The sequence below is a fragment of the Phocoena sinus genome, chromosome 6 (genome assembly GCF_008692025.1).
Source record: "Phocoena sinus isolate mPhoSin1 chromosome 6, mPhoSin1.pri, whole genome shotgun sequence".
In the NCBI taxonomy this organism is placed as follows: Eukaryota; Metazoa; Chordata; class Mammalia; order Artiodactyla; family Phocoenidae; genus Phocoena; species Phocoena sinus.
In genome coordinates, this window is record NC_045768.1 from 30,724,550 (window position 1) to 30,751,691 (window position 27,142).

General features: G+C 40.7%; 1 protein-coding gene across 2 annotated transcripts; it reads right to left on the reverse strand.

The window, feature by feature from the left end:
• Window positions 1-1,896: 1,896 nt before the first annotated feature.
• Window positions 1,897-27,056, reverse strand: RNF20 (ring finger protein 20). 2 transcript variants are annotated; one of them, XM_032635574.1, is made up of 21 exons: window positions 26,918-27,047; window positions 25,719-25,873; window positions 20,413-20,580; window positions 20,159-20,306; window positions 19,824-20,006; window positions 15,880-15,998; window positions 14,839-15,063; window positions 13,280-13,426; window positions 13,028-13,105; window positions 12,721-12,840; window positions 11,202-11,381; window positions 10,107-10,242; window positions 9,662-9,783; window positions 9,154-9,524; window positions 7,807-7,924; window positions 6,847-6,996; window positions 5,084-5,296; window positions 4,407-4,532; window positions 4,099-4,239; window positions 3,250-3,351; window positions 1,898-2,996 (listed from the first exon to the last, which is right to left on the reverse strand). In XM_032635574.1, exons 2-21 carry the CDS (start codon window positions 25,845-25,847, stop codon window positions 2,820-2,822), a joined length of 3,153 nt encoding a protein of 1,050 aa, XP_032491465.1. In that variant the 5' UTR covers window positions 25,848-25,873; window positions 26,918-27,047; the 3' UTR covers window positions 1,898-2,819. The 2 variants fall into 2 exon arrangements, with proteins under 2 accessions (XP_032491466.1, XP_032491465.1); XM_032635575.1 differs by lacking the exon at window positions 14,839-15,063 and having other exon boundaries at window positions 1,897-2,996; window positions 26,918-27,056.
• Between the last annotated feature and the right edge of the window lie 86 nt (window positions 27,057-27,142).

The window sequence follows — 27,142 nt, forward strand, 5'->3', positions numbered from 1 at the left end:
CTGGGCCATACTCAGCCAAGTCTGACTTCGTGAGAAATAGGTTTAGCATAGTGCCTGGAATCACAATAAGCACTCCACAAATGCATAAACGGGTTGGGTGAGCAAGGAGAAATCTAAGATCCTTTTGGTTCAATTCTACGCTAGAACAAAACGCTATGGGAACTCTCATTAAACAAGGGAATAAAACGTAGTCCTAGGGACTTCCCTGGTGTTGCAGTGGATAAGACTCCACGCTCCCAATGCAGGGGACCCGGGTTTGATTCCTGGTCAGGGAACTAGATCCCACATGTATGCCGCAACCAAGAACCCTCATGCCACAACTAAGACCCGACACAGCCAAATAAATATTTTTTTTTTTTAAAAAGAACAAACCAAGAAATCCCACTGTAAGTTCATATGAGAATGCAACCACTAGCAGAAACAGCCAAAGACCTTTGAAAAAGATCCCTAGAGTAGGTAAGAAGGTAAGAGCCAAGCCATGCAGTTAAGATATATGCCTTAGAGCACATCAACCCTGATTGTGGTCCAAATGGCCAAGATAATTTCCAAGGTAACAACTAAAGAAAAAAGAATAAGAGACCATCTCTACAAGACCTGAAATGTTTAAAAAAAAGAGAGAGAGAGACTCTAGTACTTCTACAATAATCTTTGAAACTGGCATTTATAGGCATTACTTTAAAGAAATCCTCAAAAAAATCTTATGGATCTAGGGCAGTGATTCTTAACTTTTTTGGTATTTGTTAAGTTTCAAAATTCCTTTAAGAAATTTTGATTCTTTAAGGATCTGAAAAAAGCTATGACTAATGTACACACACACAAACAAGATTTCATATACCATTTGTGGGTATTCCTGAAGCCCATTCATTGACCTCTTCTCTAATGAGAAGCCGGAGTGCACCAAGTCACCACCGTTTTTGGCCGTTACCTAAAAATGACTTTAAGAGCTCCTCCTGTATTGCCTGGACCTGAAGCTAGTTGGGACTAGGGGCTCCCTGCTCTCTCCAGCTAGAGGAACTTCCCCTAAATCCAGCTTCCCATTGGACTCCTGGTTCCTTCCACAACATTCCACAGGCTCCAGGGTCCCCTGATGCTGGGCAGCTGGCTTTCTTAGCCAAGTGTCATAAACAATTAATATCCAAACCCAAACCACTAGCTGCCCAAATAGTCTGTTTGCCCTCACAAGTTTCCTTATAAGATGAGAACAGTAAGGGGGACGTGCCCTATTAATGAATGCAAAGGCACCATGTACCCTGAAGCAGGGCCAGACCCCCTTATGGCTCTGTGTGTGTGTTGGGTAGGGGGGTGGGGGGATCGAGAGGCCTGTGACCTCTTTGATGACACTGTAAGGTTTCTCAGTTAGACTCATTTATTAACCCATTCCACATGACTCTGTAGAACCCATCGCAAGTCCTTCTAATTACAGGTAGTGACCACAAAAGGACACGCAATTTGTCCTAACCCATTCTTCTAGGACAGGTAGTGATCAAGAAGGGATCCATTTTACACAACCCCTTACCAGAGATATAGAAAACCTCTGGTTTTCTGGTTACTATAAATCTTATACCTCAAGAACTCTAAAACTAAAGTGCCAGGCAGTCTGATACCCTCTGGAAAACAAATCACAATCTCTTACCCCCATAGCGAACTATGAGAGAGAACTAAATAGTCAAATAAACCATTATATTTTAGGCATAATCACTCCGCAGAACAGATTCAATAAAACAACTGGGAGAAAAGTGCTTCAGTTAATCAGAGAAATAAATACTTTAAACAGAGCTAGCCCCTTAATCTAAGTTGATTATTTCTGTTCAAGAGAATTCAATTCTAAAACAGCAGGTATAAAATCAACTAATACTGACAAATAGAAAAATTTCAAAGGAAAACATAAACACAAAAGCAAACTGAATCCTGCTTTAATTGAAGCTTGTGGAGTATAAAGTCCTACAGAAACATTACAGAGAATCTTCTGGAAAACAGGAGTGACGACAACCCCTGTGGAGAGGCATATGAGAGTAATTCATAGTTCACCAAGGCCTCCCTGTGTCGAGACCCCAGGGTACCCAGAAGATCTCTTCACCATCGCAGCCCCGTGCCCCATCCTCTCCAATCTTGATTTCATTATAAGATAAAAGGGGCTATAGTATTTGAAATTATTCTGGCCTCAAGAAATTTAAAGGCATCAATGAGTAGAACATTCAAAACTTAAGTAACTGTAACAAGGTCAGCTGACCTTAACAAATTACTTAGCTAGTGAACAGGAAATGGATTGAATCATCCTGGACATAAATTTCATTAAGGCTTCAAACTATCCAGGAATAAGTAGCATGATGATACCATTTTATAATCCAAGTTTACAAAAAGTTTACTGCCCAAATCAAGTACTGTTTATGCCTGCAGACAGCTTATTTCTAAAAGATCACCGCCCACTGCAAGTAGCCATGTGTCTCTACTCTTGTTTCTTTCTCTGTGTCAAAAATACCAATTTGACTTCTTCAGGAGGAATGGACAATCCAAGATTATACAGTAAAAGCCTGAAGATGTTGAAAAGTCTAAAGGCAGGAAATACACAAAGCTGGTAGGGAAGACAAATAAAAGTTGTTTCTAATTCATTCTAAAACCCAAGACTTGCATTACCAGTCCTTTCCTCCCGAAGTCACCTAGGAATTAGTGAGGAGAACCCGGACGTAAGGTCTGTGAAGGAAAGGGAGTTGACGGACAAACTGCCCTGTGGGTGACAGTCAAGGAGAGAAGAGGTAGAGGTTTGGTGGTTATTGACTAAGTGCCTGTCCAGCCTGCCCCTCTTCTTCTCTTGGCTTGGATCAACCAATGTAGATGCGATGGAAATCATTGGCACCAAAAGCAGCATTACACTTGGGACATTTGCGCTGGCGGGTGTCATAGCGGGTCTTCACACACTCAAAGCAGAAAACATGAAAACACTTGGTAAGTACAGCATCCTTTTTACGCATGTTGCAACATGGACAGGTCAGGCGTGCCTAGAAAAAAAAGAAATCACAGTCAGAGCAACCATAAAGGTTTAGGACCCAAATGGCTCTTATATATAAGCAAAAAATCCATTAAGCACTAAGACAGTAATAGCACCGCACGCCCCCACCACACACACATAATAAAGCATTCTCTGTTACCTTCAAGTAAAGAGGTTCAGTATTTATTATCCTAATCTGTTAGTAGGCCACTGTAGGCCAAAACAAAAAAACACACACAAATCACTGAGGCAGTTTTTCTAACCTTGTAATCCTTAATCTCCTCCATCAGAATCTCATCACATTTGGGTACATTGTCTGGTTTCTTTGTGGTCTCCAGCTTCCTTCGAAGTCTAGAGATGTCCTCCTGTGGTGGGATAGCATACCCATTACACACTCCCCCAGATCTGTCACTTTTGAGAAAAATTAATTGCTCCAACCTGAACTTTCTGTTGCAGAAAGAAAGGACTTTCTGTCCTTTCATGCCTAACTATATTTTAGGAATGTAGAGAATTGCAAATGACAAGCTATTTTCTTTTTTTTCGGAACAGGCAACCACAATCATATCACCAAACTTCAGTTGCATCTAACTACTGTCAGTTCAGTTCTGCGAAACTCCAGTCTAAGTTTAGAGGGATTAAATTTTAAAAAAAGAAAAAAAGATGAAAACTTGATAGGCCACCTTATTTTAAGGCAATTAGTTTTTAGGCTGAAGATAGATTGGATCAGAATTTACAGACTTATAGATAACTATAGAAAGGCAGCATGAGGAACAGTTGGCATGCAAAAAATAGAAAAAATTGTAGAAGAATTTAAAGAAGAACTTTAAAATTCTCTAGTGTTTTTTTTTGCTGCTACTTCTTTACGATTTCACTAACTCATTCATTTAAATAAATAAATATTTATTTCATGCCCATTAGGTGGCAGGCACCACGATAGGCTTTGGGGATAGCTTTCAGTGAAGAAAACAGACTCCATCTCTTCACTCAAGGAACTTACAGTTAAATAGGAAATGACACATTGATACGACAGACCAATGACTCTTTTGTAACATAGGTCATCTTAGAGCTCAGAAAATACCTAAAAGGCAAAAAGTGAAGAAAAAACAACTGACCTGGGCCCGTTTGAAATTGAACATATCTTTTTCTTTGGTGACGCTGTTCTCCACAATCTCATCCTGAAAATCATGTAGCTTCTTCTGAGCCAACTCCAACTGTGCTTTGAGGTCATCTGCAAGCTGGGCTGCCTCCATTGCCTATGAGGGATGTATGAACAACATTATCTTATCACCACTTATTTCCAGTGAGACAAAACGTTACCACGCCCAAGGAATAAAGTGAACCTGTAATTTTATCAGTGTTAAACTTATTTGTTCCTCTGAAGACTAACTGTCACTTTAGACCACAGAGTAATCGATCATACCTTGCGTTTATTCATCTCTAAGGCTTGGGTCCTAAGACCCAGCTCCTTCTCCCCTGTGCCAATGTTGCTTTGTAACAGATGCTCCTTCTCTTCCAGTTTCCTCACTACCTGTAACTGGGCATCAACCTTAGAAAAAGAAAATCACATTTTAACACAAGCAGGAAGGAAAAACACAAAAAATTGAATAGGCTCTGTTAATCCACAGGCCCACAAAAGAGAATCTGTTAGAAAACTCGAACTATTACTGATTTTATCCATGAACCTTTCAAATTACATGCAAGACTATGGTAATTCTCTCATCTCAACGTCCAGAAGTAATCAGGTAACCACTCTTACAGCTTCTCATGCAGCCTTACAGAAATTTTTAAGATACACAGCACGTGCACACAAAGACATACACATTTTTAACACAGAAGGGATAAACAGATGAATCCCTCAATGATATATTTAAACACTCTTCCTTATTAGCAGATCCACTTTTGTTTAAACAGCTGCACTGTGCTCCTCTGTAGGGATGTGTAATTTATTTCCCGGCACCCAAATCATGTACATTAGTTTTGGGGAGTTTTTCCTATTACAAAAAATGCCACAATAATCATTTTTTTTTTACTTGTATCTTCGTGTAGAAAGCACCCTATTTCAACAGGATTCTGGAAAACTTTTTTCATTCTAGTTACCTGAGTCTTCAGAGTCAAAACCTGGTCTGCCAGCTCCTCCTTCTCTTCTTTCAGCAGCTTATGGATCTGATTGGACTTGATACGTTCTGACATGAGCTTGAAATTTGCATCATCCTTCTCCCTCAACTGCTGCATCAAACGGATATTTTGCTCCTGCATGTCTTCAAAGGCCTGGCCTGTGACGTCCATCTCAGAGAGGAGAGCTTCTTCCTCCTAAAATAAGAAAGAAGAACCTTCATTTTAATGGAATCTTCTAACTCCAAAGAAATGCACACAGGAAACTAAACTTTCCTACTGTTGTTATGGAAATAACCTAGTGACAGAGAAGACAGTTTTAAGAAGCTTAGTTTTGTCACTAGGTTAGCCCTAGGAATCTGAAGCCATTGGCATTGATTGTTGGTCTGATGCTCATTAATTGGTCCGTATTTGAGGTCAGCTGAAGCAGACTAAAATTATATACACCATAATCTAGCAAACTGATCAAGTAGGAGTTGGTTAAGAAAATTTCTATCATAAAACCTCACATTTTCTCATACTTTTCCACAATTATAATACTGACTTGAATCTACACTTTTCAACTCTGAAAACATCTGTTTCATAACAATCTGATAGGTGAAAAACTGAACGTAAAACTAGTTTTAATTTACATTTGTCTTATTATAAATTACAGAGCATCTTTTCATATGTTTAAGAGCCATTTGTTTTTCTATGAATTATTAATATCTTTCATCTGTTCTTCTATTGGGCTTTTGAGTTTTCTTCCCTATCATTTTTTGGGGATTTTTTAATATATATTAGAAAGATAAGCCCTTTCATGATAAGAGTTAGAAATATTTTTTCCAGGTTTCTCATTTACCCTTTTGCTTTGCTGCCGTGTAGAAGAAGTTTTGTGTGGTCTTTTTTATAAGTCAAAATTATCAATCTTATCTTTCATACTTTTTAGACTTTTACTAATAGTTAGAAAGGTCTTCTCCACTTAAAATTTAAAAAGAAATGTATCTGTTTTCTTCTGGTTCTTTTATGGATTTCTTTAACATTATATATATGTTCCATTTGGAAATTATCTTAGTGTAGAGTGTTCAAATATATCTCCAACTTTTTTCCAAAATTATTTTGTTTTTGCCCACCACATTTAATCATCTTCCTTTTTCTTGCTGATTTAAAACTATATCTTTTGCACATATTAAATACCCATGTGTACTTTGGTTTATTTATGTACCTATATGGTTTTTCCAACCATTTTTGGTATCTTTATTATCGAAAGTTAATAAAATCCATTGGGACTTAAAAATAAAGAAATATATGTTCCTTATGAGAAGGGGACAAGTCTCTATAGTTCTATGATCCAGAAACCACTACAGTTGACATACTGGTTATTTATTTGTAACCTATTTGGGGAACATGTTTTTCTTGGTTTCATGTATTTATAATCATAATGTGTATAAAATTTTATATCTTTTTATAAAATTTTATATTCATTACATCCCCTGATTGCAGATCAGCAGAGAAACGATACATCCCTCAAGAAACAGTTTTTGAATAACTGTCTATCCATTTGAAAATAGAAGTAAATTTCCTTCCTCACAAATACACAAAACAAAGTAACTGAAGGATGAGAGACTTCAGTGTAAAAACAAACATATAGGAGAAAAAAATATTAACCAAAAAAAAAAAACTGGAATGACAGGGCAAATTTCGCTGTCAACTTACTTATCAAGTAAAACTTACTTAAAAAGCTCATTAAATAAAGAAAGTATGCCCACCTGCTTGGCCATGGCCAGCTTCTTCTGCAGGTATTCTATCTGCTCCTCTACTGCCCGGATCTTCCTCAGGGCATCTTCGTCAGCCATTTTCTTGTTCTCTTTTTTCTCCTTATCCTCCAGATCTTTGAGTCTTTGCCTTAAATCTTCCAACTATAGGAGGAAAGAAATCACATGAAAAGAAAAACAAAAAAGCTATAATACAATTTCAAAAATCAATTAATACTGTGCACAGATGGAGGGCCCATAACACCAAAAGAACCTTTATAGGATTATGGAAGGAGACAAATGATACACTAGTGCACCACATCACAACCCTGCTTTAACATCACTCCATTCCAACGTCACACGCTTCTGCAAGTGGCATTTTTTTTTTCTCTTTTTGTGGTACGCAGGCCTCTCACTGCTGTGGCCTCTCCCTTTGCGGAGCACAGGCTCCGGACGCACAGGCTCAGCGGCCATGGCTCATGGGCCCAGCCACTCCATGGCATGTGGGATCTTCCCGGACAGGGGCACAAACCCGTGTCCCCTGCATCAGCAGGCGGACTCTCAACCACTGTGCCACCAGGGAAGCCCTGCAAGCGGCATTTTTGAGGAGCGCAAATGTACTTTTCTTTAGAATAGTCCTCACCCTTTTTTTTCCTAGGCTCCCAATTTTAAAAGAACAAGGCATTCTTCCCAAAAGTAACCAGAAAAAGAAAATCAGTATGACGATGATTTATATGGCACAAAGGGGAACAAAAAGTTTGAAAAGGTTACTCCTATTCCCCGTAATTCTGATATACCTTACCACCTAGTGGAAAATCTGGAAGTCTCTATATTAGATGGTCTTTGAAAGGGAAGAAAATGTTGCTAAGTCTTAAATGCTAACTTTAAAGAAACTACAGCCTTCAGAAGTGTGAAGGAAAATCCCACAAATGGAAGATTTTGACCAGAATGACAGGTAATGGCAGATTAGATTACCTCTCCCTTAGACTTCTTTTCAGCTGCCATTAGCTGAACCTTGTCTCTCTGTTCCTTTGGGGCAGAGCGGTACATATCTAGCAATAGTTTCATCTCCTTTTGGCTCTCCTGTGCCTTCCTATGATGAGGGTGGTAGAGGGGAATGGTGTAATGAGAAAACAAAGGGCATCAGAGAGGGGAATTTTGAATTATGCAAAATATTTTACAACAGTTCTATTTTACACTTTACATAACACAACTAAAAGACAAAACTTTTGCACAGACTATCAAGAGATTTCTGGATATACTCAGAAAGTATAGAAAAGTAAGTTTGTATAAAAGACTCATTTCTCCCGTCAGACCAAGTTCTCCAACATAGTTCTAAAATAAACACTTATGGCACTTGTTAAATAGGCAAAGTTCTGGGGCGCCACTCTTAGAAACTGAGACTCTGTAGGTCTGGGATGGAGTCCAGGAATGTATTTTAAGTAAGTCACCCAAATAATTCTGATACCACACTTGGAGGGAAAAAAAATTGCCTTAAAGAGAGCAAGAGGAAGAGAGAAAAAAAGGGAGAAAATTCAAAGTTTAAAATATACTGCTAATCCTAGATTTGACAACTGAGTGATTAACCATCGGCTAAAGGCTAAAACTTTACCTTACTAAATTTTCAAACCTCTTAACTATCCTTTTATATACCAAAGAAGTTCAAATGTTTTGAGCACAGTAGTCCCTTAAATCCAAACATCAATAAACACTCTACCATGACCAATGGGGAGCAAGAAGGAACCGGTTCTATCAGAAAAGGTACGGCTGAGCAGGATGAGAAGCGGCGATATGTGAGATTACGGCAGTGTTTCTTGACTTAAAGGTCTGTCTCAATGCCTGTAGGAGTAAACCTCCTAGAAATCTCTTAAAATGATCTGATATACACACAGACTACTTAACTGCCAGGCAAAGAGATCAATACTGTTCAAGTTATAGCGATACATATTCTACCTACTATAATTTAAATTATAATTCATGCCAACAATTTGCCCAAATCTAGTAAACAGCAGTATTTACTTCCAATAATTCTCATGAGTGTTACCTCAATCATGACATCCTTTTCCTTAATTTGGATTCATGAAGAATAAGGCTACAACAATGGGGTTTATTGAGACCTGATCACTGAACCAGAGTATACAATAGCTACACAGGCCACTGAAGTCGTACACTTGATCAAGAATTGTACATTAATTGTACATTTAGTTACACCTGATACATTACAATTATTGAATAAGCCATGCCATCATTCAAACATTTCATGCACGATGTCCTAACCTTAGCTTTTGAGTCAGAAACAGTTACTCTAAACATTGCTCTTACTTGAGTTCAATCTTCAATTGTTTGATAATTTCTGCTTCCTTCTTCCTTCCATCATCATGTTTCCCTTTCTCTTTATCCTTAGCAGAATCTCTCTCTTTTTCTGACTCTTTTAGTTTCTGTTTCTCTCGTTCTCTCTCCTTTTCCTTCTCCCGCTCTCTTTCTCGCTCCCTCTCTTTCTCCCTCCTTTCTCGTTCTCGCTCTTCCTCATCGCGTTTGGACTTAATTTCGTTGACTTCCTCCTGAGATGCCTTCGATGCGGTGGACTGGGCAGACAAGTCCTCAGGATCTTGTTTTAGCTCTGCAGGCTCGTCCTTAGGGTCCTCAGTACTGGACTGAGACTGCAAGAGGGCACTGCCACTGCGCAGCCGTGTCTGGGAGGGCAGAGAAAGGAAAGCAGCACCCACACTTACTTAGTGGTCACTTAGTGGTGACCACACCACTCTCCTCACCCCAAGACAGCTTTGCAAACTTAACAGAAAATAATACTTATTCTCCTCCTCCTGGTTACCTTGTTCAGGTCAGACTGGGCTTCTCTCAGTTTCCGCTTATACCTTAGGACCTCCCCTTTCAGCTGGTGATTGTGATTCTGGAGGCTACTGATGAGGTGGCGCATCTCCCGGTTTATGGGGCCTTAAATACAGCAATAGCAATGTCAGAAAGAAGTGTGACAAGGGCAAAGGCACAAGGAGAGAAAGTGTAGAACACATGAGGGACCTCTGAGAAACAGGGAGAATTGACAAAAGGAAGATTCCTTCTCAGAAGATGAAAACAAAACTGGCCAATCTGAGTTAAAAAACAAGCACCCAGGCTGTAAACCAAAATGAATGACAGGATTTGAATTAAGGTTCTTTAGGACTTCTGAGCTCCATAACAAACCCTGGTGACCACGCTGTGTCTTTCAAGGAACGCATGTGTAGCAGACGAACTACAGGGTGGAGCCAGAGTAACTGTACCTGCTTGTTCATTGGCAGCAAGGGTCTGCTCAAATTCTATCCTCAGCATTTCATACTCCTTGCGGACCTGGGCCAGTGTATCTTCTAGCTGGATCACTTCGGTCCTCAGCTTCTTATGAAGACTAACCTCATCTCGCTACACACAGAAAAAGGAACCAATCAAAAATTCTTATCAAAATGTGGACATGTCATCATATTCTATTATTGTTTCCTAAATTTGATCTATAAGGATCAAGATCCTTATCTACGTATATAGATCCTTGATCTATAAGGATCTAAGGAGAAAAAGAGAAAACATCAAGAAAGGAGGGATTACTCTGAAAAGTTCCAATTCAATCAATACTTAATGAGCACCAGACAGCTACAAAACACTGATCTGAGAACTAGCAGGAGACTCAAGAAATACAGGAAATGGTTCCTAACTGAGAATATTACAATCTGGTTGGAGAACTAAAGAAGAAAACAGTATATAAACAGTAAAGTAAGATATACTCAGCTCTTTGGCAGACACACAGTAAAAGACAAACTACTATAAACATAACCTTAAAGGCAATGGAAAATACAGAAGTGAACACATGAATGAAAGTTTCTGCCTTAAAAAAATTATTTACATATGCCATTATATGATATAATGGCTTGTAAGCAGTGATACAGCTTCTATACACTATTCTCCCCAATGTACATAAGACTCCAGCCATACTAAACTATTTTTTTTACATCTGCTGTTCTCACTGCTGGGAATGCCCTTCTCCTATTTTTATCTACGAGTAAACTTGTATTTATCCTTAAGAGTCATACTGCACTTTGGCAAGTGGAATCAGGACGGCTCCACAGTCAAATCAGATGTTCTGTCTCCTTTATCACTGTACCTTTTGGATATACTCTATTGCAACACACTGCATTCTACTGGATACTGTTCTCCCCACTAGACTCTAAGATCTCTGATGGCAGGATGCCCACCATCTAGCAGAGTAAAGACCTACAGCCACTCCATAAATGTTTTCTGAATGAATAAAAGATTGAGCAGAAGAGAGTAAAATTATAAAATTTATGAGGGAGGAAGCTTATATACAGAAGACAAAGCTAGGCTGTTACCTCAATGAGCTCAACTTGGCGTTGGTGGGTACCCCTGGTGCCATGAAGTAGGGTCCGAGCCTCATCCAAGTGGGCTTTCAACTGCAGGCTCTCGTTGTACAGGACAGAGAACTGTGACTGCATGCAGCGATATTCTGGAGTCTCCTTGACCACTTCCTCCACAGCACTCCGTAATTCCACCTTAGGAGGGCCCAAAGAAAAGAAAAGTCAGAAGCAGAATCTAGGATGCTAGCCTGGAAATAAAATCTTAAACTCTCTGACGTCTTGTGCAACTGAGACAAACTTTATGAAATCTATCTACCTATTCCTCTAGTTACAATAAAATCTATCCTAACTTAAAGTAGACTGTCCAAGAGGTGGTACCTGGTACCTGTATTCTTCCACCCAACGATTGTTTTAATTCATACATGTTTTACATTATGTGTCAACCTAGATCCAAGGACACTAGAAAAGCCCTATGAAATCTGTCAGATCTAGGGACAGAGAAGAGCACTACGAAATTTGTCAGGATACTTATTTTAAGAACATAGTTGAGGACCCTAGCCACTAACTTGTTCTCTTTATTGACAGTCACAGAGAAAAAAATTTTTGGTATTGTATCAAAAATACTTATGGGGCTTCCCTGGTGGTGCAGTGGTTGAGAGTCCGCCTGCCGATGCAGGGGACACAGGTTCGTGCCGCGGTCCGGGAAGATCCCACATGCCGCAGAGCGGCTGGGCCCATGAGCCATGGCCTCTGAGCCTGCGCGTCCGGAGCCTGTGCTCCGCAACGGGAGAGGCCACAACAGTGAGAGGCCCGCGTACCAAAAAAAAAAAAAAAAAAAAAAACAACTTATGCTTCTCCTAAGTAACTGTTTACTTTAATTACCCAAACACATCAACTGATTCAACTCAGGTTGTTTTTGTTCTTTTTTTTTTCAGTTCAAACATCTTTATTCATATATTTACCTAGAAACAAATAAAATTATAAAAGATAGGTGGTTGTGACTGAAAGAGGGGTGGGAAGACTTTCGGAATCTACTTTCTTCTCCCCAAGAACCAGGGAGAGAAAATTCTAATGGGCAGGTTTGAAAACCAACAGGATCACTGACCATGTTTCTTTCTCTGTTTTGGCAGTTAGAAGCTGCAGAGGCAACTTCTGTGGCCCACATTTGGCAGTTACTGACATGGGAGTGGCCTACGTACTGTAGCTACATGCTTCTTGCATGTATCTTGTATACAAGCCCCATTTTTAAAACCCACTTTGGATCCTCACCCTAGTTCACCCTACTCCTCATTTTTTCTCAACAATTCTTAAGTTAGTGCACTTTGATTCAGCCAATGTATTTTTGTAGGTTGCTTTAAATCCTTTTCAGAAAAGGCAGGGTACCAATATTAAGTATATATATAACTAAATAAATGGATATAGCAACAAAACTTACATTTTTCTTTCCCGTAATAAATTATGACGGTTCATAACACATATGTGAGTTATCAGCAAAAAGTTTCATTTTACTGCCCCTCAGAGTTGTGTCTCCTACCTTCAGCTTTTCATTTTGCGTAGTGACCTCCTCAAAGTCTTGCCGAAGTTTCTCCAGCTCACAGTGACGGTTCTGAGCCAACTCTTTGTTCTCCTCAAGTTCTGCGTTCATTTCCTCAAACTGGGAAAAGGAGGAAATAGCAAAATGAGAGTAAAGAAAAGGAATTTCTAAATCATTCCCATTCCTAAGCTTCCAGCTCCACTGATCGACTCTTCTAGCAAAACCCCACATTGTCACTAACACAATACCTAACACAATTCCTGACACCAGGTCAAAGAAACAAACCCTCGGGGCGTCGTGATTTTACCTTCCGGGCATTGATAGTGATTGTGCCGCCATAGAGACTGCTCCCTGCACCGTATACTTTATAACCTTTTGAATTCACCTATGGAGAAGACAAAGATTCTTTAGTGAGAGGCCCTAAAAGTTTAGTCTGATAACCAAAGTACTTTCAAAGAAGTCCATTTTTTCTTCAAGTACTACTACCCAAGTTCATCCTTTCTGAGTAGACTCCTTAAAATGATTCTAGTCTTCAAACTATGAATAAAACAGCACTTGCCCGTTCTAGGACTTCTACTAAGTGTCGATTGAGTCGCTGTTCCCTCTTTCGAATTTTGTCAATATCCCACTGCAGGTCATCAATCATGGACTCCAGGACAGATACTCGTGACTCAGCTGTCTCCACTTTACTCTGCAACTTGGCGAACTACATCCCAAACACAGGTGTTCAGAAAAATACAGCAAAAAAAAAGACCAGGTTAGAAAAGGAATGCCTTATATCCCAAATCCCACAAAATTAACCCTTGCTTATGTGTCATTAAAGAAAAGGTTTAAGTAAAAGCTATTTCACCCTCTTCCCAACACATGAGTATAAAACTGAAATCACAGGTTTAACAGTTTGGGTAAGTCACAATTATGAAAACTGTACAAGTCTATAAGAACTCTCACAAAGAAAAGACTACTTAAGATTCAATAATTTTTCTACCTCTGAGAAGCACCATTTCCCTATATAGACCACAAACCCATCAGAAAATATGTTTTTTAAGAGACAAAAGATAACATCCTTGATTTTACCAGACAAATATTTTAGGAGATAAAAATTCAAATATTTATTTAGAAAAGACAGCTATCTTTACCCTCTACTTTCCCTTCCCATATTCCAACAAATAATAATCCAAAGAGAATGGAAGGAAAACTTCCATTCTCTTTTTCAAGCTGAGCCCAGGGCAATCTAGAATCAGATGCTATAAAGATACAAAAATCTATGTTGTTCTCTGCTTATTTAGGAGATGTACACAGCTAATGCTATTTAATACTTTAATTATAAAACTGTTACATGCCCACATTAATCTACACATATCTTTTGTGTTGGTTTTAAAATATGGCCCCCAAATACTTTGACAGTCCTCCCAACAAAAGGTGAGGTCACTGTCCCCTCCTCTTAAATCTGGGTCAACTTTGGTGACCCAGTGGAAATGATGCTACATAACTTCAAGGCTACGTCTGAAAGGCCATGCAGGTTCTGCCTGATATTCTTGAAACACTCATTCTCTGGAAGAAGTCAGCTGCCATGTAAGAAGTCCAACTACCCTAAAACATCCATGTTGGAGAGGCGACACTCCAGTGGACAACTAAGATGAGCTCTTAGCTGACAGGCAGCGTCAACAGCCACCCATGAGTCGGGAGTTCCCTAGTGGTCCAGTGGTTAGGATTCAGTGCTTTCACTGCCATGGCCCAGGTTCAATCCCTGGTCAAGGAACTGAGATCCCACAAGCCATGTGCCATGGCCAAAAAAACCCCAAAAAACAAGAGAAAACAAAACAAAAAAAAACAACCAGCCATGAGAGCCGTCTTGGATATCAGCTCAGCTGAGCAGAGCAATATGTCTCTCCAACTTAGTAATGCTAAATGAGATTTGGGAAAGGGCTGGTAAAGGAAGACCTTTTCATCTTGGTAGCACCTAGCTTATGCCTTAAAACATGACAGAAAGTTATACTGATTTTTTTACTACACTCCAATTTCTTTATAAGCACCACTATACTCTAACCCCTTTGAAGGTTGATGAGAAGTATTAATAAACTTCCCAAATGATTCCCAGGCAACCAGCCCAGCATGCACCTTGGCACTGGAGTTTTTTTTTGTGTGTGTGGTACGCGGGCCTCTCACTGTTGTGGCCTCTCCCGTTGCGGAGCACAGGCTCCGGACACGCAGGCTCAGCAGCCATGGCTCACGGGCCCAGCTGCTCCGCGACATGTGGGATCTTCCTGGACCGGGGCATGAACCCCTGTCCCCTGCATCAGCAGGTGGACTCTCAACCACTGCGCCATGAGGGAAGCCCCGGCACTGGAGTTTAGGAAAGAGGACATAATGAAGAACATAGGCTTTGAAGTTGAACAGACCTACATCCAAATCACAGTTCAATCACTTTCTGGCTGTGTGCCCTCAGACCAGTCATCAGTTTCTTTGAATTTGTTTCCTTAGCAGTAAAATGAGAGTTATTTGACCATGAGAGATAATATTTGTAAAGTACTTAAGTGCTACGCACTAAGTAAATGGTTAACTATTAACTTACCAATAAGCGTAAGAGTTGGGTGGCCAAGCTAAGGTAGGTCAAATTTCAGCAGAAGGCTTATCACCACATTGTCTCAATCATTTTATACAATAAACAAACACCCAAATCTTGACATAGTTTGGTCGTGGCACTATGTGTGTCCAAGTTTGGATTGAAAACCCACATTCCTCAAGTTCATAGGTCATCATAAATGCAGTATTTCCTACTGCTCCATTCTCAGATAAATTTCTACCAACCTATTCCTCAGTAACACTGTACATGGTCTTTTATATTTGGAGTAATTTAATATTTGGGGGTTTGGTGTGTTGTTTTGCAAATCTCCATGATGGTAATTCTTCCTAAAAACTAAGATCCCAAAATGTCCACTTAAACAGAGGCAGAGTCAAGGAGAAACGTTCAATTATTTCCTTCCCTTAACCTTTACTCGGATTTTGATTTCTCAGAGGTGGTTGCTTTAACCTGCCCTGCATGCTCTTCAGTATAAAAACAGGCTTTCTAGAGTAAGATGATGTTTGAAGCACTTAGTATTCTGAGTCAATGTCTGCCACAGGCCACTGGAAACTGCCATCTCCTTTCTGGTCAAGTACCTCCTGAGACATGGTGCAATGCTTCTCCTGAAGGAGGTCTGTCAATTCTTGTAGCCTCATGTCCTCTTGTGCAAGGAAGGAATTCAGCTCCTGCACTGCTTCCTCCACTATCAGATTATCTGAGGGAGAAGAACTGTACTTTAGTTTAGTTAGCATCTATAGTGTCAGATTTTACAACTGTGTATCCCACCAAAGCATTAACGTGCTATCTCACTTTATTTTCCTGAAAATTGCAAGAAGTAGGCTGGTTTTTATTATCTTCACATGACATATTAAGAACCCAGGCTTGCGTAGAGGACTTAGTCCTTCGTTAAAGCACTTGCTTAAGGAAATTAGTCAACTTTGTGCTTCTGTAGAGGTAGACACAGAGGCAAGGTCACGTAACGCCCATCCCTTTCTATAAAATTAAAATGCCTTGAGAAAAGAAAAGGAGAGGTCCTATAACTTTATTCAGATAAGGCACAATCACCAAAAAACCCTGCATTTTAGAATTGTAGACAAGACAGAAGTATCTCTAATCAATGTCAGACTTAATAGCAATAAAATTCTATTTTCTAAGACTGTCACAAATTCCTATTATTCACTAACACCAACGTGAAGCATCTCTCTGTTGGGAAAGAAGGGAAGGGCAGGGCAGGGAGCAGTAATTTCCTTGTTCAAATGAGCACCTATAAAATCATGAAGAATAAAGACAAGAGCATAGAATTACTTATCATATTCTGGTATACTATGCCAGAGGCACTCCTGAGGCTCAAAAACCAAAGTGTGAAAAATAAAAAAATGGTCATGAAGAACCTAGGGGCAAGACGGGAATAAAGACACAGACCTACTAGAGAATGGACTTGAGGATATGGGGAGGGGGAAGGGTAAGCTTGTAAAGAGTGAGAGAGTGGCATGGACATATATACACTACCAAATGTAAAAGAGATAGCTAGTGGGAAGCAGCCGCATAGCACAGGGAGGTCAGCTTGGTGCTTTGTGACCACCTAGAGGGGTGGGATAGGGAGGGAGGGAGGGAGACGCAAGAGGGAAGAGATATGGGGACATATGTATATGTATAACTGATTCACTTTTTTATAAAGCAGAAACTAACACACCACTGTAAAGCAATTATACTCCAATAAAGATGTTAAAAAAACAAAACAAAAACAAACAAACAAAAAAAACCAAAGTATGCAGTGTTATTTACAAAGAAGGTAGTAAATCTACAGAACTTACCATACCAAATTAGTATGTTTAAAATCAGTCACAGACACTGTAGCTGAAATCCAAATGTTAGTAAATGAAACCACATACTCTCGGGTTATATACTGCCCCTAGAGACAGTTATCAGGAAGTAAAATTGGCACCACTCTTAGAAACATAATACAGGTTGGCCATGCGGTGGCTTTTATGGTTTTCAACCAACATTACCCATCAGAATCACTTGTGGAACCTCTAAAATTAGATACCTAGGACCCATCTTATACCTACTAAATAAGAATAAACATGGGCAGGGCCAAAAAAGAGTATGCTCCGAAAACTCTCAAAATGATTCTGATTCATAACCCAAGCTAAGAACTAGGGGCTGAATTTTAGTCCTCTTAATATCTTAAAATATTGAGAATAAGGCCCAGAATACAATAAGAGCTCAATAAATATTTAGTGAATTAATAAACAAGCTGATAAATGTAATTCTTTTGAATCAAGGACCAAATAAACATGAGGAAAAAAATGAACCGCCAAAAGTTACAGTTGATGCTACAATTCATACTTTATACAGCTTTTATCTCTTAGAACGTTCAGCTTATCAATGGCAATTGCCTTTTATGTTATAAATAATAGCTTAGCAGTTTGTAACTTGTACTGAATGTTTTTATTTTTTAACTCAAATCCTACCTTAAAATGCATGCCATCAAAAAGAATAATTTTAGGGCTTCCCCAGTGGCGCAGTGGTTGAGAGTCCACCTGCCGATGCAGGAGACACGGGTTCGTGCCCCGGTCCGGGAAGATCCCACATGCCGCGGAGCGGCTGGGCCCGTGAGCCATGGCCGCTGAGCCTGCGCGTCCGGAGCCTGTGCTCCGTAACGGGAGAGGCCACAACAGTGAGAGGCCCGTGTACCACAAAAAAAAAAAAAAAAAAAAAAAAAAAAAAAAAAAAAGAATAATTTTAAAGTACTGTTTAATGTGTTACTCATTTTAGTTTGTTTTTAAATACAGCAATTCCTTTACTTGATATTCATTTATAAAATCAAGTTTCATAACGACATAGCCTCTGCATATAGCATATTATCTGGTACACCATGCATACTGTATAAATCATAATGCATATGGTATATCCGTGTGGCATATTACTAATGTTTAATAATACCTTCTAACTATTCAAGTGGAGCCAAGGGAGAAAGGAGTAACATACAGCTCAGTTTACATTAGGTGACAGGGAAGATTTATAGCCATTCATTCACCATTATGTAAGCACCCACTAGACACCAGAAACAGTGCTAGAAAATGGAGAAACAAGGAAGAGTGAGGCAAGGCACTGCACCAAGAGACACAGCTGAGCTGGGAACACACAAGTAGATGTAATATATGAACACAAAAGTCTGGGAGGACATGAATAATATTGTTTACAATGGCTGTCTTTGGAAAGTAAGATGGAAGGACTTGTGTAGTGTACTTTATGTGATTTCTGATTTGTATATCTTAAAACAAGTATCAGTTATCCAAATAATAAAATACAGAAATACACAAACACCCTATTGGAAAAGCAAAGGAAACCTTTGCCCACAAAATATTCACAGGTCTTTAATATGCCTCTTCTTTTAATTCTATTGATAATTTAGCCCAAGTATCTTAAAAAACAAAACTACAGAGTAAGAAAATTCTTATTTTCCCATCCAATGGTTCAACCTCCATCGCATTTGACATATTTCTTTCAGAAATGAAAGGTTAAACATCTTAATGACAATCAGAGAAATTAATATATTACAACTAGACCAGGATTATTATTTAAAGCATGAAATCAGGGCACTTAAGAAGATGCAACCTGGGGCTTCCCTGGTGGCGCAATGGTTGAGAGTCCGCCTACCGATGCAGGGGACATGGGTTCGTGCCCCGGTCTGGGAGGATCCCACATGCCACGGAGCGGCTGGGCCCGTGAGCCATGGCCGCTGAGCCTGCGCTCTGCAACAGGAGAGGCCACAGCAGTGAGAGGCCCGCGTACCAAAAAAAAAAAAAAAAAAAAAAAAAAACAAGAAGATGCAACCTGGACTTCTTTGGTGGTGCAGTGGTTAAGAATCCACCTGCCAATGCAAGGGACGCGGGTTCAAGCCCTGTTCCGGCAAGATCCCACGTGCCACGGAGTAACTAAGCCCGTGTACCACAACAACTGAGCCTGCACTCTAGAGCCCACGCATCACAACTACTGAGCCTGCGTGCCACAACTACTAAAGCCCGTGCATCCAGAGCTTGTGCTCTGCAACAAGTGAAGCCACCGCAATGAGAAGGCCGTGTACTGCGATGAAGAGTAGCCCCCGCTCGCCACAACTAGAGAAAGCCCACGCGCAGCAACGAAGACCCAACACAGCCAAAAATAAATAAATTCAAAAAAGAAGATGCAACATAACTACACAAATACTTAACTACACTGAACAAATATAAATTTTTGCATTAAATCTAATTAGTTAACATAAAATAATACTTTTATTTCAAATAGACACTTTTCCATCCCTATAATATTTTGTTTTATCTTTTTAAACACTAAAATCTAACAATTCTAAAGCCTGAGTCAACTTTTTTTGGAAATATTAGAGATAACAGAAAAACAAAAAACAAGGACATATTAAAACTGACTCCAAGAAATTTAATTAAAAATAAATATGTAAGTCTGAAAACTACAAACTAGCATACAAAGGTGAGTTCCTATTTCTCCCCCTCTGCTTCCAGTCTCCTGGTTTTTGCCTCACCTCCACTGTTCAGCTTCCGTGATAAGAGCTCCACTTTTTCTTGCAGTTTATCATAGACAGTCACAATCTGCGACACAGCTCGGCGGGAGGACTCCACGCGCTCCTGCAGCTGAGATTCCATCTCTTCACTGGAACTGCTGGCCAAAGTAGCAAGGAAAGAGAAAGCTGGCTCTTGCCCTTCCCCTGAGGACACAGGGGGAAAAAAGAAGCCCCTAATATTATAAAACTGGAAATATCAAAATCTATTTTTTCCCCTCAAATGGAGAGCCTCAAAGCGAAGCTCTACTTCAAACAGCCAGAAAGCATGAAGTGGCAAATCCGCCACCAACACTCACCTCTCTCTCGGTCATCTTTCCGCTCCTGATTGCTATCAGAGTCTGGTTCCGGCTCAGGCACAACAAGGGCTTTTCTTTCTGTGAGTAGGTCTCCCAAACCCTGCTCCAGATCATAACGTTTAAGGATGATACGGATGTTTTCATCAAACTGGAGGAGGGAAGGTACAGTTACGAAAATACAAAAGGAAACAACTTTGGAAATAAAGAGTCTGCTAAGGAGAACTACAATGCTCAGATAAAAACAAGCTAGCTACCTGACTCCAGTACCGGTTGACGATCAATAGTGAGGCATCATCGGTGGCCTGTCTTCGTTCCAGTTTTTCAATGTGCTCACGGAGCTCATCTTCAATGGCTTGCCGTTGATCCAGCATTTCTGCCAGTTTGCGATTTTTGGCTTGCAGTGTTCGAATGTCTAACTCCTCCTGCCCCAGGAAACCAGTCTTATTAATCTCCATAAAGAAATTAGACAAATCAGTGGTTAAACTCAACAGGGGCTAATATGTGCATTACTTAGTTCCTATGAAAAAGGATATTTATTAATAAAATCTTACAGCAAATAATGGGATAAGAAGTAGAAGCAGAAGAAATAAATAAAGGTAAAGGTCTGTGATGATGGGAGGAAAGAATGACACACACATATACACTAGAACCTTGACTTCACCCAGCTCACTGTTCTAGTCACATGTACATCCACAAAATACTGCTACTGTGAGGCTCCACCATCCAGCTAGATCACCCTCTTCCCCAATCAATCAGCTATCTCCTAACCACTGCCCGTCATTTATTCAAGACTTTGACAACCAGGTCCTTCTGTATCCCAGTCCCCGTCAACACATCTGGTGACTTCAATATACATGTGGACATGTACCTGTGTGGACAAACCATCCAATCCTCTAGTATCTACACTGTCAGCATTTTGAATTCCTTAACTCCAATGATTACTTCCTTCACTGTGCTTCAGCCAGACATTTCAAAAGCCACATCCTAGACTTTTGTCATTATCTGGAACTGTGTCACATCTGAAATCTTAAATTCCAACTTTCCATTCTTTCCAGATAGCTCATGCTGTTATCTCAATATACCAGTCTTCATCTGGATCTCCAAAATTTGAATTTTCTCCTTTCTCCTCTGTCTCCACTATCTTCCATACCTTGACTATACCCTATAATACATTCCTTCAAACTCCTGCCTATCAGGCTCCTCAAGTTCTCTGCCTTTAATCTTTTTATTCTACCTCTGTGAACAAACCCCAATCTGAATTAATCCACGTATTAGACTATTCCATTCCTATACCCAGTATGCTGAGACTTCTAGATAAGGTCATTTAACCAGGGAGACTGGTGCCTTTATAAAATGAATTCTAACCTGAGCAGATCTTATCATTTGTCCGGAAATGTTTCTTTCTGGATCAAGTGATCTAGCTCCTTTTCTACACTGAGGCACTCCTCTCACATCACACTAAGCAGGTGACTTGGCCTCCGTTTTAAAGAGAAAACAGAAACCATCAGATGGAAAGTTCTTCAATTTCCTATCTTCTAAACCCATCCACACAACTTACCAACTTATGCCCATATTCTTAAAACCTCAACTTGTGCTGAGGATCCCATTCTCTCCTGTTTCTGCAAAAACGTCACTCCATCAGTAATTGTGTACCCCTCTCAGTATCTTTAACCTCTCTCTAAGAAAAGCTGGTGGGGGGATGGGGGGTGGGGGGGAGGGAGGGAGAACTTCAGACAAAGAAACAGCATGTCGAAATGATTACATTTTTACTTTACTGAGAAATTAATGAATATTTTAAAGTAAGAACCGTTTATTAGAGCACGAATTTCTCGTTTCACTTTTACTTTCCTCTCTTCCATTTGGTTAAACAGTCTCGATACACCAAAACAGTCAACAGCTTCCCAACTGTACCAGTTTATGAATACTATTAATAAACTATATGTTTAACCTCTTTTCTGAGCATCACCTTCCCCTTCTTTGCTCCACCTGAAACCTGGATAAGAACACTGTTTCCCTGCAGGCTTCTCCAGTGATGGCTGTTTCTCTCCCACATGCTTTGAAGCCCTGTGCCTGGAGGCAGGTGGGTGTCCTCCTTGCTCTCCAATGCCACTAAGCCATTATCCACTTTGCTCCCTAAAACCTCCTAGCTTTGCAGCTCATGCCATTGGTCTGGACCACCTGCCACCCTGCCTTGCTGCACTCACCTATAAATGCCCAGGTCACTTCCCCACATTTCCTGAAGATTTAGCACCTGGCTTGTCATCACTCTCTCCAATACTACTCATGTTGTACTTCTTACTGATTTCAATTCCCATATAGATGATCGTTCCTGTATCTCAGATCCTATATCCTGACCTCCTCTCCTCCAATGATCTTGTCCTTTACCTCCCTCAGTCACCAAACTCCCAGTTATTCCTATTCGTGGTCTTAGCTGTACCTGGATGTTCTCTATAAACTCAATTTCAAACAACCCATTCTCTACAGTTACCACCTGTTTTTCCAGCTCACTCTCTCTAGTTTATCAACTCCAACAATTCTTCAACTCCTCCAGGATCTATTATACAATCCATTGGTCCTATACCTTCGTCCTGTACCTATGTCTTTCACTCCTCTCACTTCCTCACTTCCTTATCAAACTTAAATTCCATGACCAGTCACACTGTTTTATAACCTTCTCCTCCCTTGCTCCCTATTTGCCTGCTGAAAACCCCGATCCTGGTAACATCCAACTCTCCACCTACATCCATGAAGCTAAATGTGACTAGAAAAAATAAAGCACCATGCTGACTGGTCTCACTTTAAACTCATGCTCACAGACTCAGGTAGGTCCTCAGTGCTGCCCAGCAGCCCTACTCCCTCTCTCTAGTCCGTTCTCTCTTCAAGGTGACTACTTCCTACCTTCTCCTGTCTCTCCGCACCTCCAAAACTTCCTCCCCCATCCTCACTCTCAGATGAGTCTTGCTTCTGATTTCACTGAAAAAAAACAGAAGCAATCAGAAGAGCATGTCCACCTCCATCTCCCACAACCCTCACTACTGCCCTGCTTACATCTGAACCCACATCCCTTGCCCTCCTTCTTGTCGATAAACCATCCCTCTCCTAGTTAAGGCCCATTCTCCCACTTGTGCATCGTATTACATTCTTTCTTCTATTCAAGGACATCACACCAGTAACTGTCTTCTTTTTCTGCTACATCATCAACTTTACCCTCTCTAGCAAATCATTTCATCAATAAATAAAAATGCTGTAATATCTCCTACTTTAAAAAACAAATTAAGAAAACCTCCCCTCAACCCCACATTTCCCTCTGGCTAAGGCCCCATTTTCTTGGTTCTACTTTACATCAATACTCCTCCAAAGCAACATCTCTGCCCTCTTTTCCCTCCTCTCTTATTCTCTTAAGTTCACTGCAGTCAGGCTGCCATTGCCACCACTCCACCAACACGGTTTTTGTCAAGACTCCAGTGAAATTTCTAAGGCTAAATCTAAGTCTCAGTCCTCCCCTTGCTCAACCCATCAGGAGCACCTGATCAACCTCTTCCTGAAACACTTTCTTCTTTTGACTTCCGGGACCCCACTCTCTCTTATTCTCCTCCTACTTCAATGGTCCCTCTTCAATTAGTCTCTTCTCATCTCCTTGACGTGAAGGGTTGCAGTGCTCCAGGGCCCTGTTCTCAGACTTCTTTATCTATGCTCATTCCTTATGGGAGAGCCTATAGTCTCATGGATTTAAATACCATTTAAAAAAATAATGATTATCAAATGTACAGCTTTAGCCCAGATCTCTCCACAGACTGCAGATCACCTCATCCAACTACCTATCCACTCATAGGTCTAATAAATACCTCAAACTTATATGTCCAGTTTCAAACTCATGATTCATCCCCCACAGCTCCCAGAAATCTGCTCCTCTCATACCCTTCCCTAGCTCAGTTAGTGAAAACTGCATACTTCCAAAATCCTGGGGTCATTGTGCCTCCTTTCTCTCATATACTTCACCCAATCCACAAGCAAATCTTGTCGACACTACCTCCACAGTGGCCCAAGCCACTGTGATCCCTCAAGATTACGGCAACAGCCTCCTACACGTAGCAGACACTTTTGCGCCCCATGCCACGATCTGTCAGCCTTCCAGACTTCAGCACACCTCTGGTGGACAGCTCCAGTCACCCTACCAGTGTCCCACTTCAAGCATACCTTGCAGTCTCAAAGTTTTTTGCTCCACAATCTCAGTTTGTTTACTACAGCAACCTCAAAGTGCAAAGGAGGAGTTATTGCCTTCAAGGGCAACCTTCAACCAACTGGGGCAGGGATCAGTGGATACATGCACCAGCTCCCCACCCTTAGAGAGGGAGAGTGGGAGGGAGGAGAGGGAGAAGGAATGAGGAAACAATTTTGCTAACTGAACTCCTGCTTACAACCCTTGCTCCCCTACAGTCTATTCTCCAAACCTAAGTCAGAGCATGTTACTCCCCTGCTTAAAACCTTCCAGTAGCTCCTCATGGCCTTCTGGATAAAGTCCAAAATGGGACGTGTGTTCGGTGCTTCCCTTAGCACATGTGGTTATCCCTGTGAAGAGCACGTTTCCCACTCTATTATGACAGTCTGTTCCCTTCTCAGTGCCAACCTACAAGCTGAAGTCCAGGGGCTGTCCTTAGGGTAAAGCACAATGTCTGGCAAATAACAGATTCTCAGCAAATATTTATTATTGAATGAATAAGTGTCCTTGGGATGCATGACATGAGACAGTGCCAAGACAAAAATCACCTCCTGGCAACAGGAGGCTGATGAACCCCAGACAACTTCAGAAATGATACTTATCAACAATTTACTCTGAATGTTCCTATTATTCTCTCTGATCCTCAATTTCAAAGAGTAGATGTGGTTTTGTAGGCTATACAAATGTGAAGCATTTTTATACCATATCACCATGGCTGAGCTCCAAAATACAGACTCCTGACCTATTATAGTGAGCTTCTGATGTCTAATGGACATATAACATTACTATAAGCTGTTGGTGTATAACAGTCTAATAAAACTGCAAACTCCATAACAGCAAGGACAATATCTATTTTATTCACCATTAGAGCCACAATGTCTAGCCCAATAAAAACTATTAATAGTACATTACCATGTTAAAGGTAATATTCCTTAGCAGGAACTCTTTCATTTCATCCTCTCAAAAACCCAGTGAATAAGAAGACACTCTCTCGGTGATTTTGCTACATTGCTTCTTAGTACCTGGCACCTAAGTTTTCAATGAATGAAAAATCAGTGTATAACTCCCTCACTAAATACCTATAATGCTAAATACCTCAATGCTGTATCAGGGACCAGAATCTTCAGAGAATATAAACATACCTTTAAAAATAAAGATCAAATGTCAATATATTTCTTCTTCAGAAATGAGCAATGCATCATTTCATCTACTTCTGGCTGTTTTATTTCCCTCTTCTTTTCAAATCAATTTCCCTTACTCCAGAAGGCTTCCGTAAATTATTACTTTCAGGCGGCCACGGACAGAAGAAAAACACACTCTCACAGCATTGTTTCCACATACCGTTGAAGAGACACTCCCGAGCTTAATTGTTTCCACCGTGGTCCCTGAGTCTTCAACAGCTGTCTTCTTCTCCGGAGGCACAGATGTGCCAGCCTCTCCAGCTGCTCTTTTATTTCCAATTCCTGACATCTTGGCACAAGATGATAGCTGTTTTCCTGGAGAGAAAAAAAAGACAGAAACTTAGGTAAGTTTTGCAAAGAGAACTAAAGAGGGTCCACCTGTGATGTAAAAACTAGCAGTTTTTCTGGCCAGTCCTTTAACCTGGATCCATCAATTCCACACTCAGCAACATGATCCTTAAGTTTCTCTTGGAAAGAGAAAAATTGTGGAGTAAGAGTCACAGCTGAATTTACGGAACTACAAATTTCTAAATAGGATGCTGCTAAGAAATAAGCCAATGGGCAAAGGGTGAAGAGACCAAGAAAAATTTCAGGAATCTCATTTCCTGAAATGTCAACATCTGAAAAGTTCAGTTTGATTAGAAAAGAAGTTAATTCTATAGTGTTGGGAGAATCAGAGAGCTGAAAGAGACCTGGGAGATGTCTACTAAATTATTAATACTGGACAAGTCATTTATCATCTCTGAGCCTCAAGTTCCTAAACCAGAAATAACAACAATATAAGCTTCCTATGCTCCTTATAAGGAATAAGTAAGTACAGAAAGAATTCTGCATAATGCCTAGCATGAAGTGTGCACTCAGAAATGCTAGCTCTCCTTTATATATTTGCAGTTTCTTCTCTATTTCCAAACGCTCTCCCCACGAATTTGTGCAACCCTGTGGAAGCTAGACCTGGGTGTGAATCCCAGTTCTAACTTTTAGGGAGCCATGCTGCCTTGGAAGAGTGAGTTCTCTATATGCACAATGCAAGAGAACAGATATTGTCTGCCTTGCTTGCCTCCCAAGGTTTCGGAGCTCATAGGAGGCGGAATAGATGCTAAAGCACTTTACTACTTCCATCAGAATTACTCTGCTTCCAATTCAAGCTCCAGGAGACGGGTATCGGTGGCAGCAACCTGAGTGGGACCTCGCCTGGAGACAGAGGAGCAGGACAAGGGCCTCAATCCTACTCGAGAGGGGCCAAGGACCCCAGCCTCCGAATGGGCCAACTGCAGGCCCCGGAGAGGGAGGCCTGGGAGCGGGAGAGGGCGGAGATCCCGTTGCCTGCAGAGTCCCTCCCACCGTTGTCAGAGATCTAACCTGAGTTCTTCCAACTTGCGCCGCCCGGGAGCAGAACTCTGGGCAGTTATTCACCAAGGTCCGCGTAGCACTCCCACCTCTCACCCCTTACCCGCAAGCGAAGACCAAGTGAGACTTCCGGGAGGCGGGGCCAGGGAGAGGAAGAAGGGAAAGGAAAGAGGAAGTCGCTTCAACCTGGCACAGTGGACCACAAGACCCAACCGGGCGGAAGTGACGCACTTCCAG

What these genes read in the sequence shown, in the direction of transcription:
- RNF20 (XM_032635574.1), bottom strand. Translation starts at nt 25,847, where the DNA reads ATGTCAGGAATTGGAAATAAAAGAGCAGCTGGAGAGGCTGGCACATCT. An exon ending in TAGTAGAAGTCCTAGAACGG is followed by an intron (nt 13,106 to 13,279) that starts GCAAGTGCTGTT and finishes TCTTCTCCATAG; the next exon opens with GTGAATTCAAAAGGTTATAA. An exon ending in TCAATTTCAAACGGGCCCAG is followed by an intron (nt 3,352 to 4,098) that starts GTCAGTTGTTTT and finishes ATCCCACCACAG; the next exon opens with GAGGACATCTCTAGACTTCG.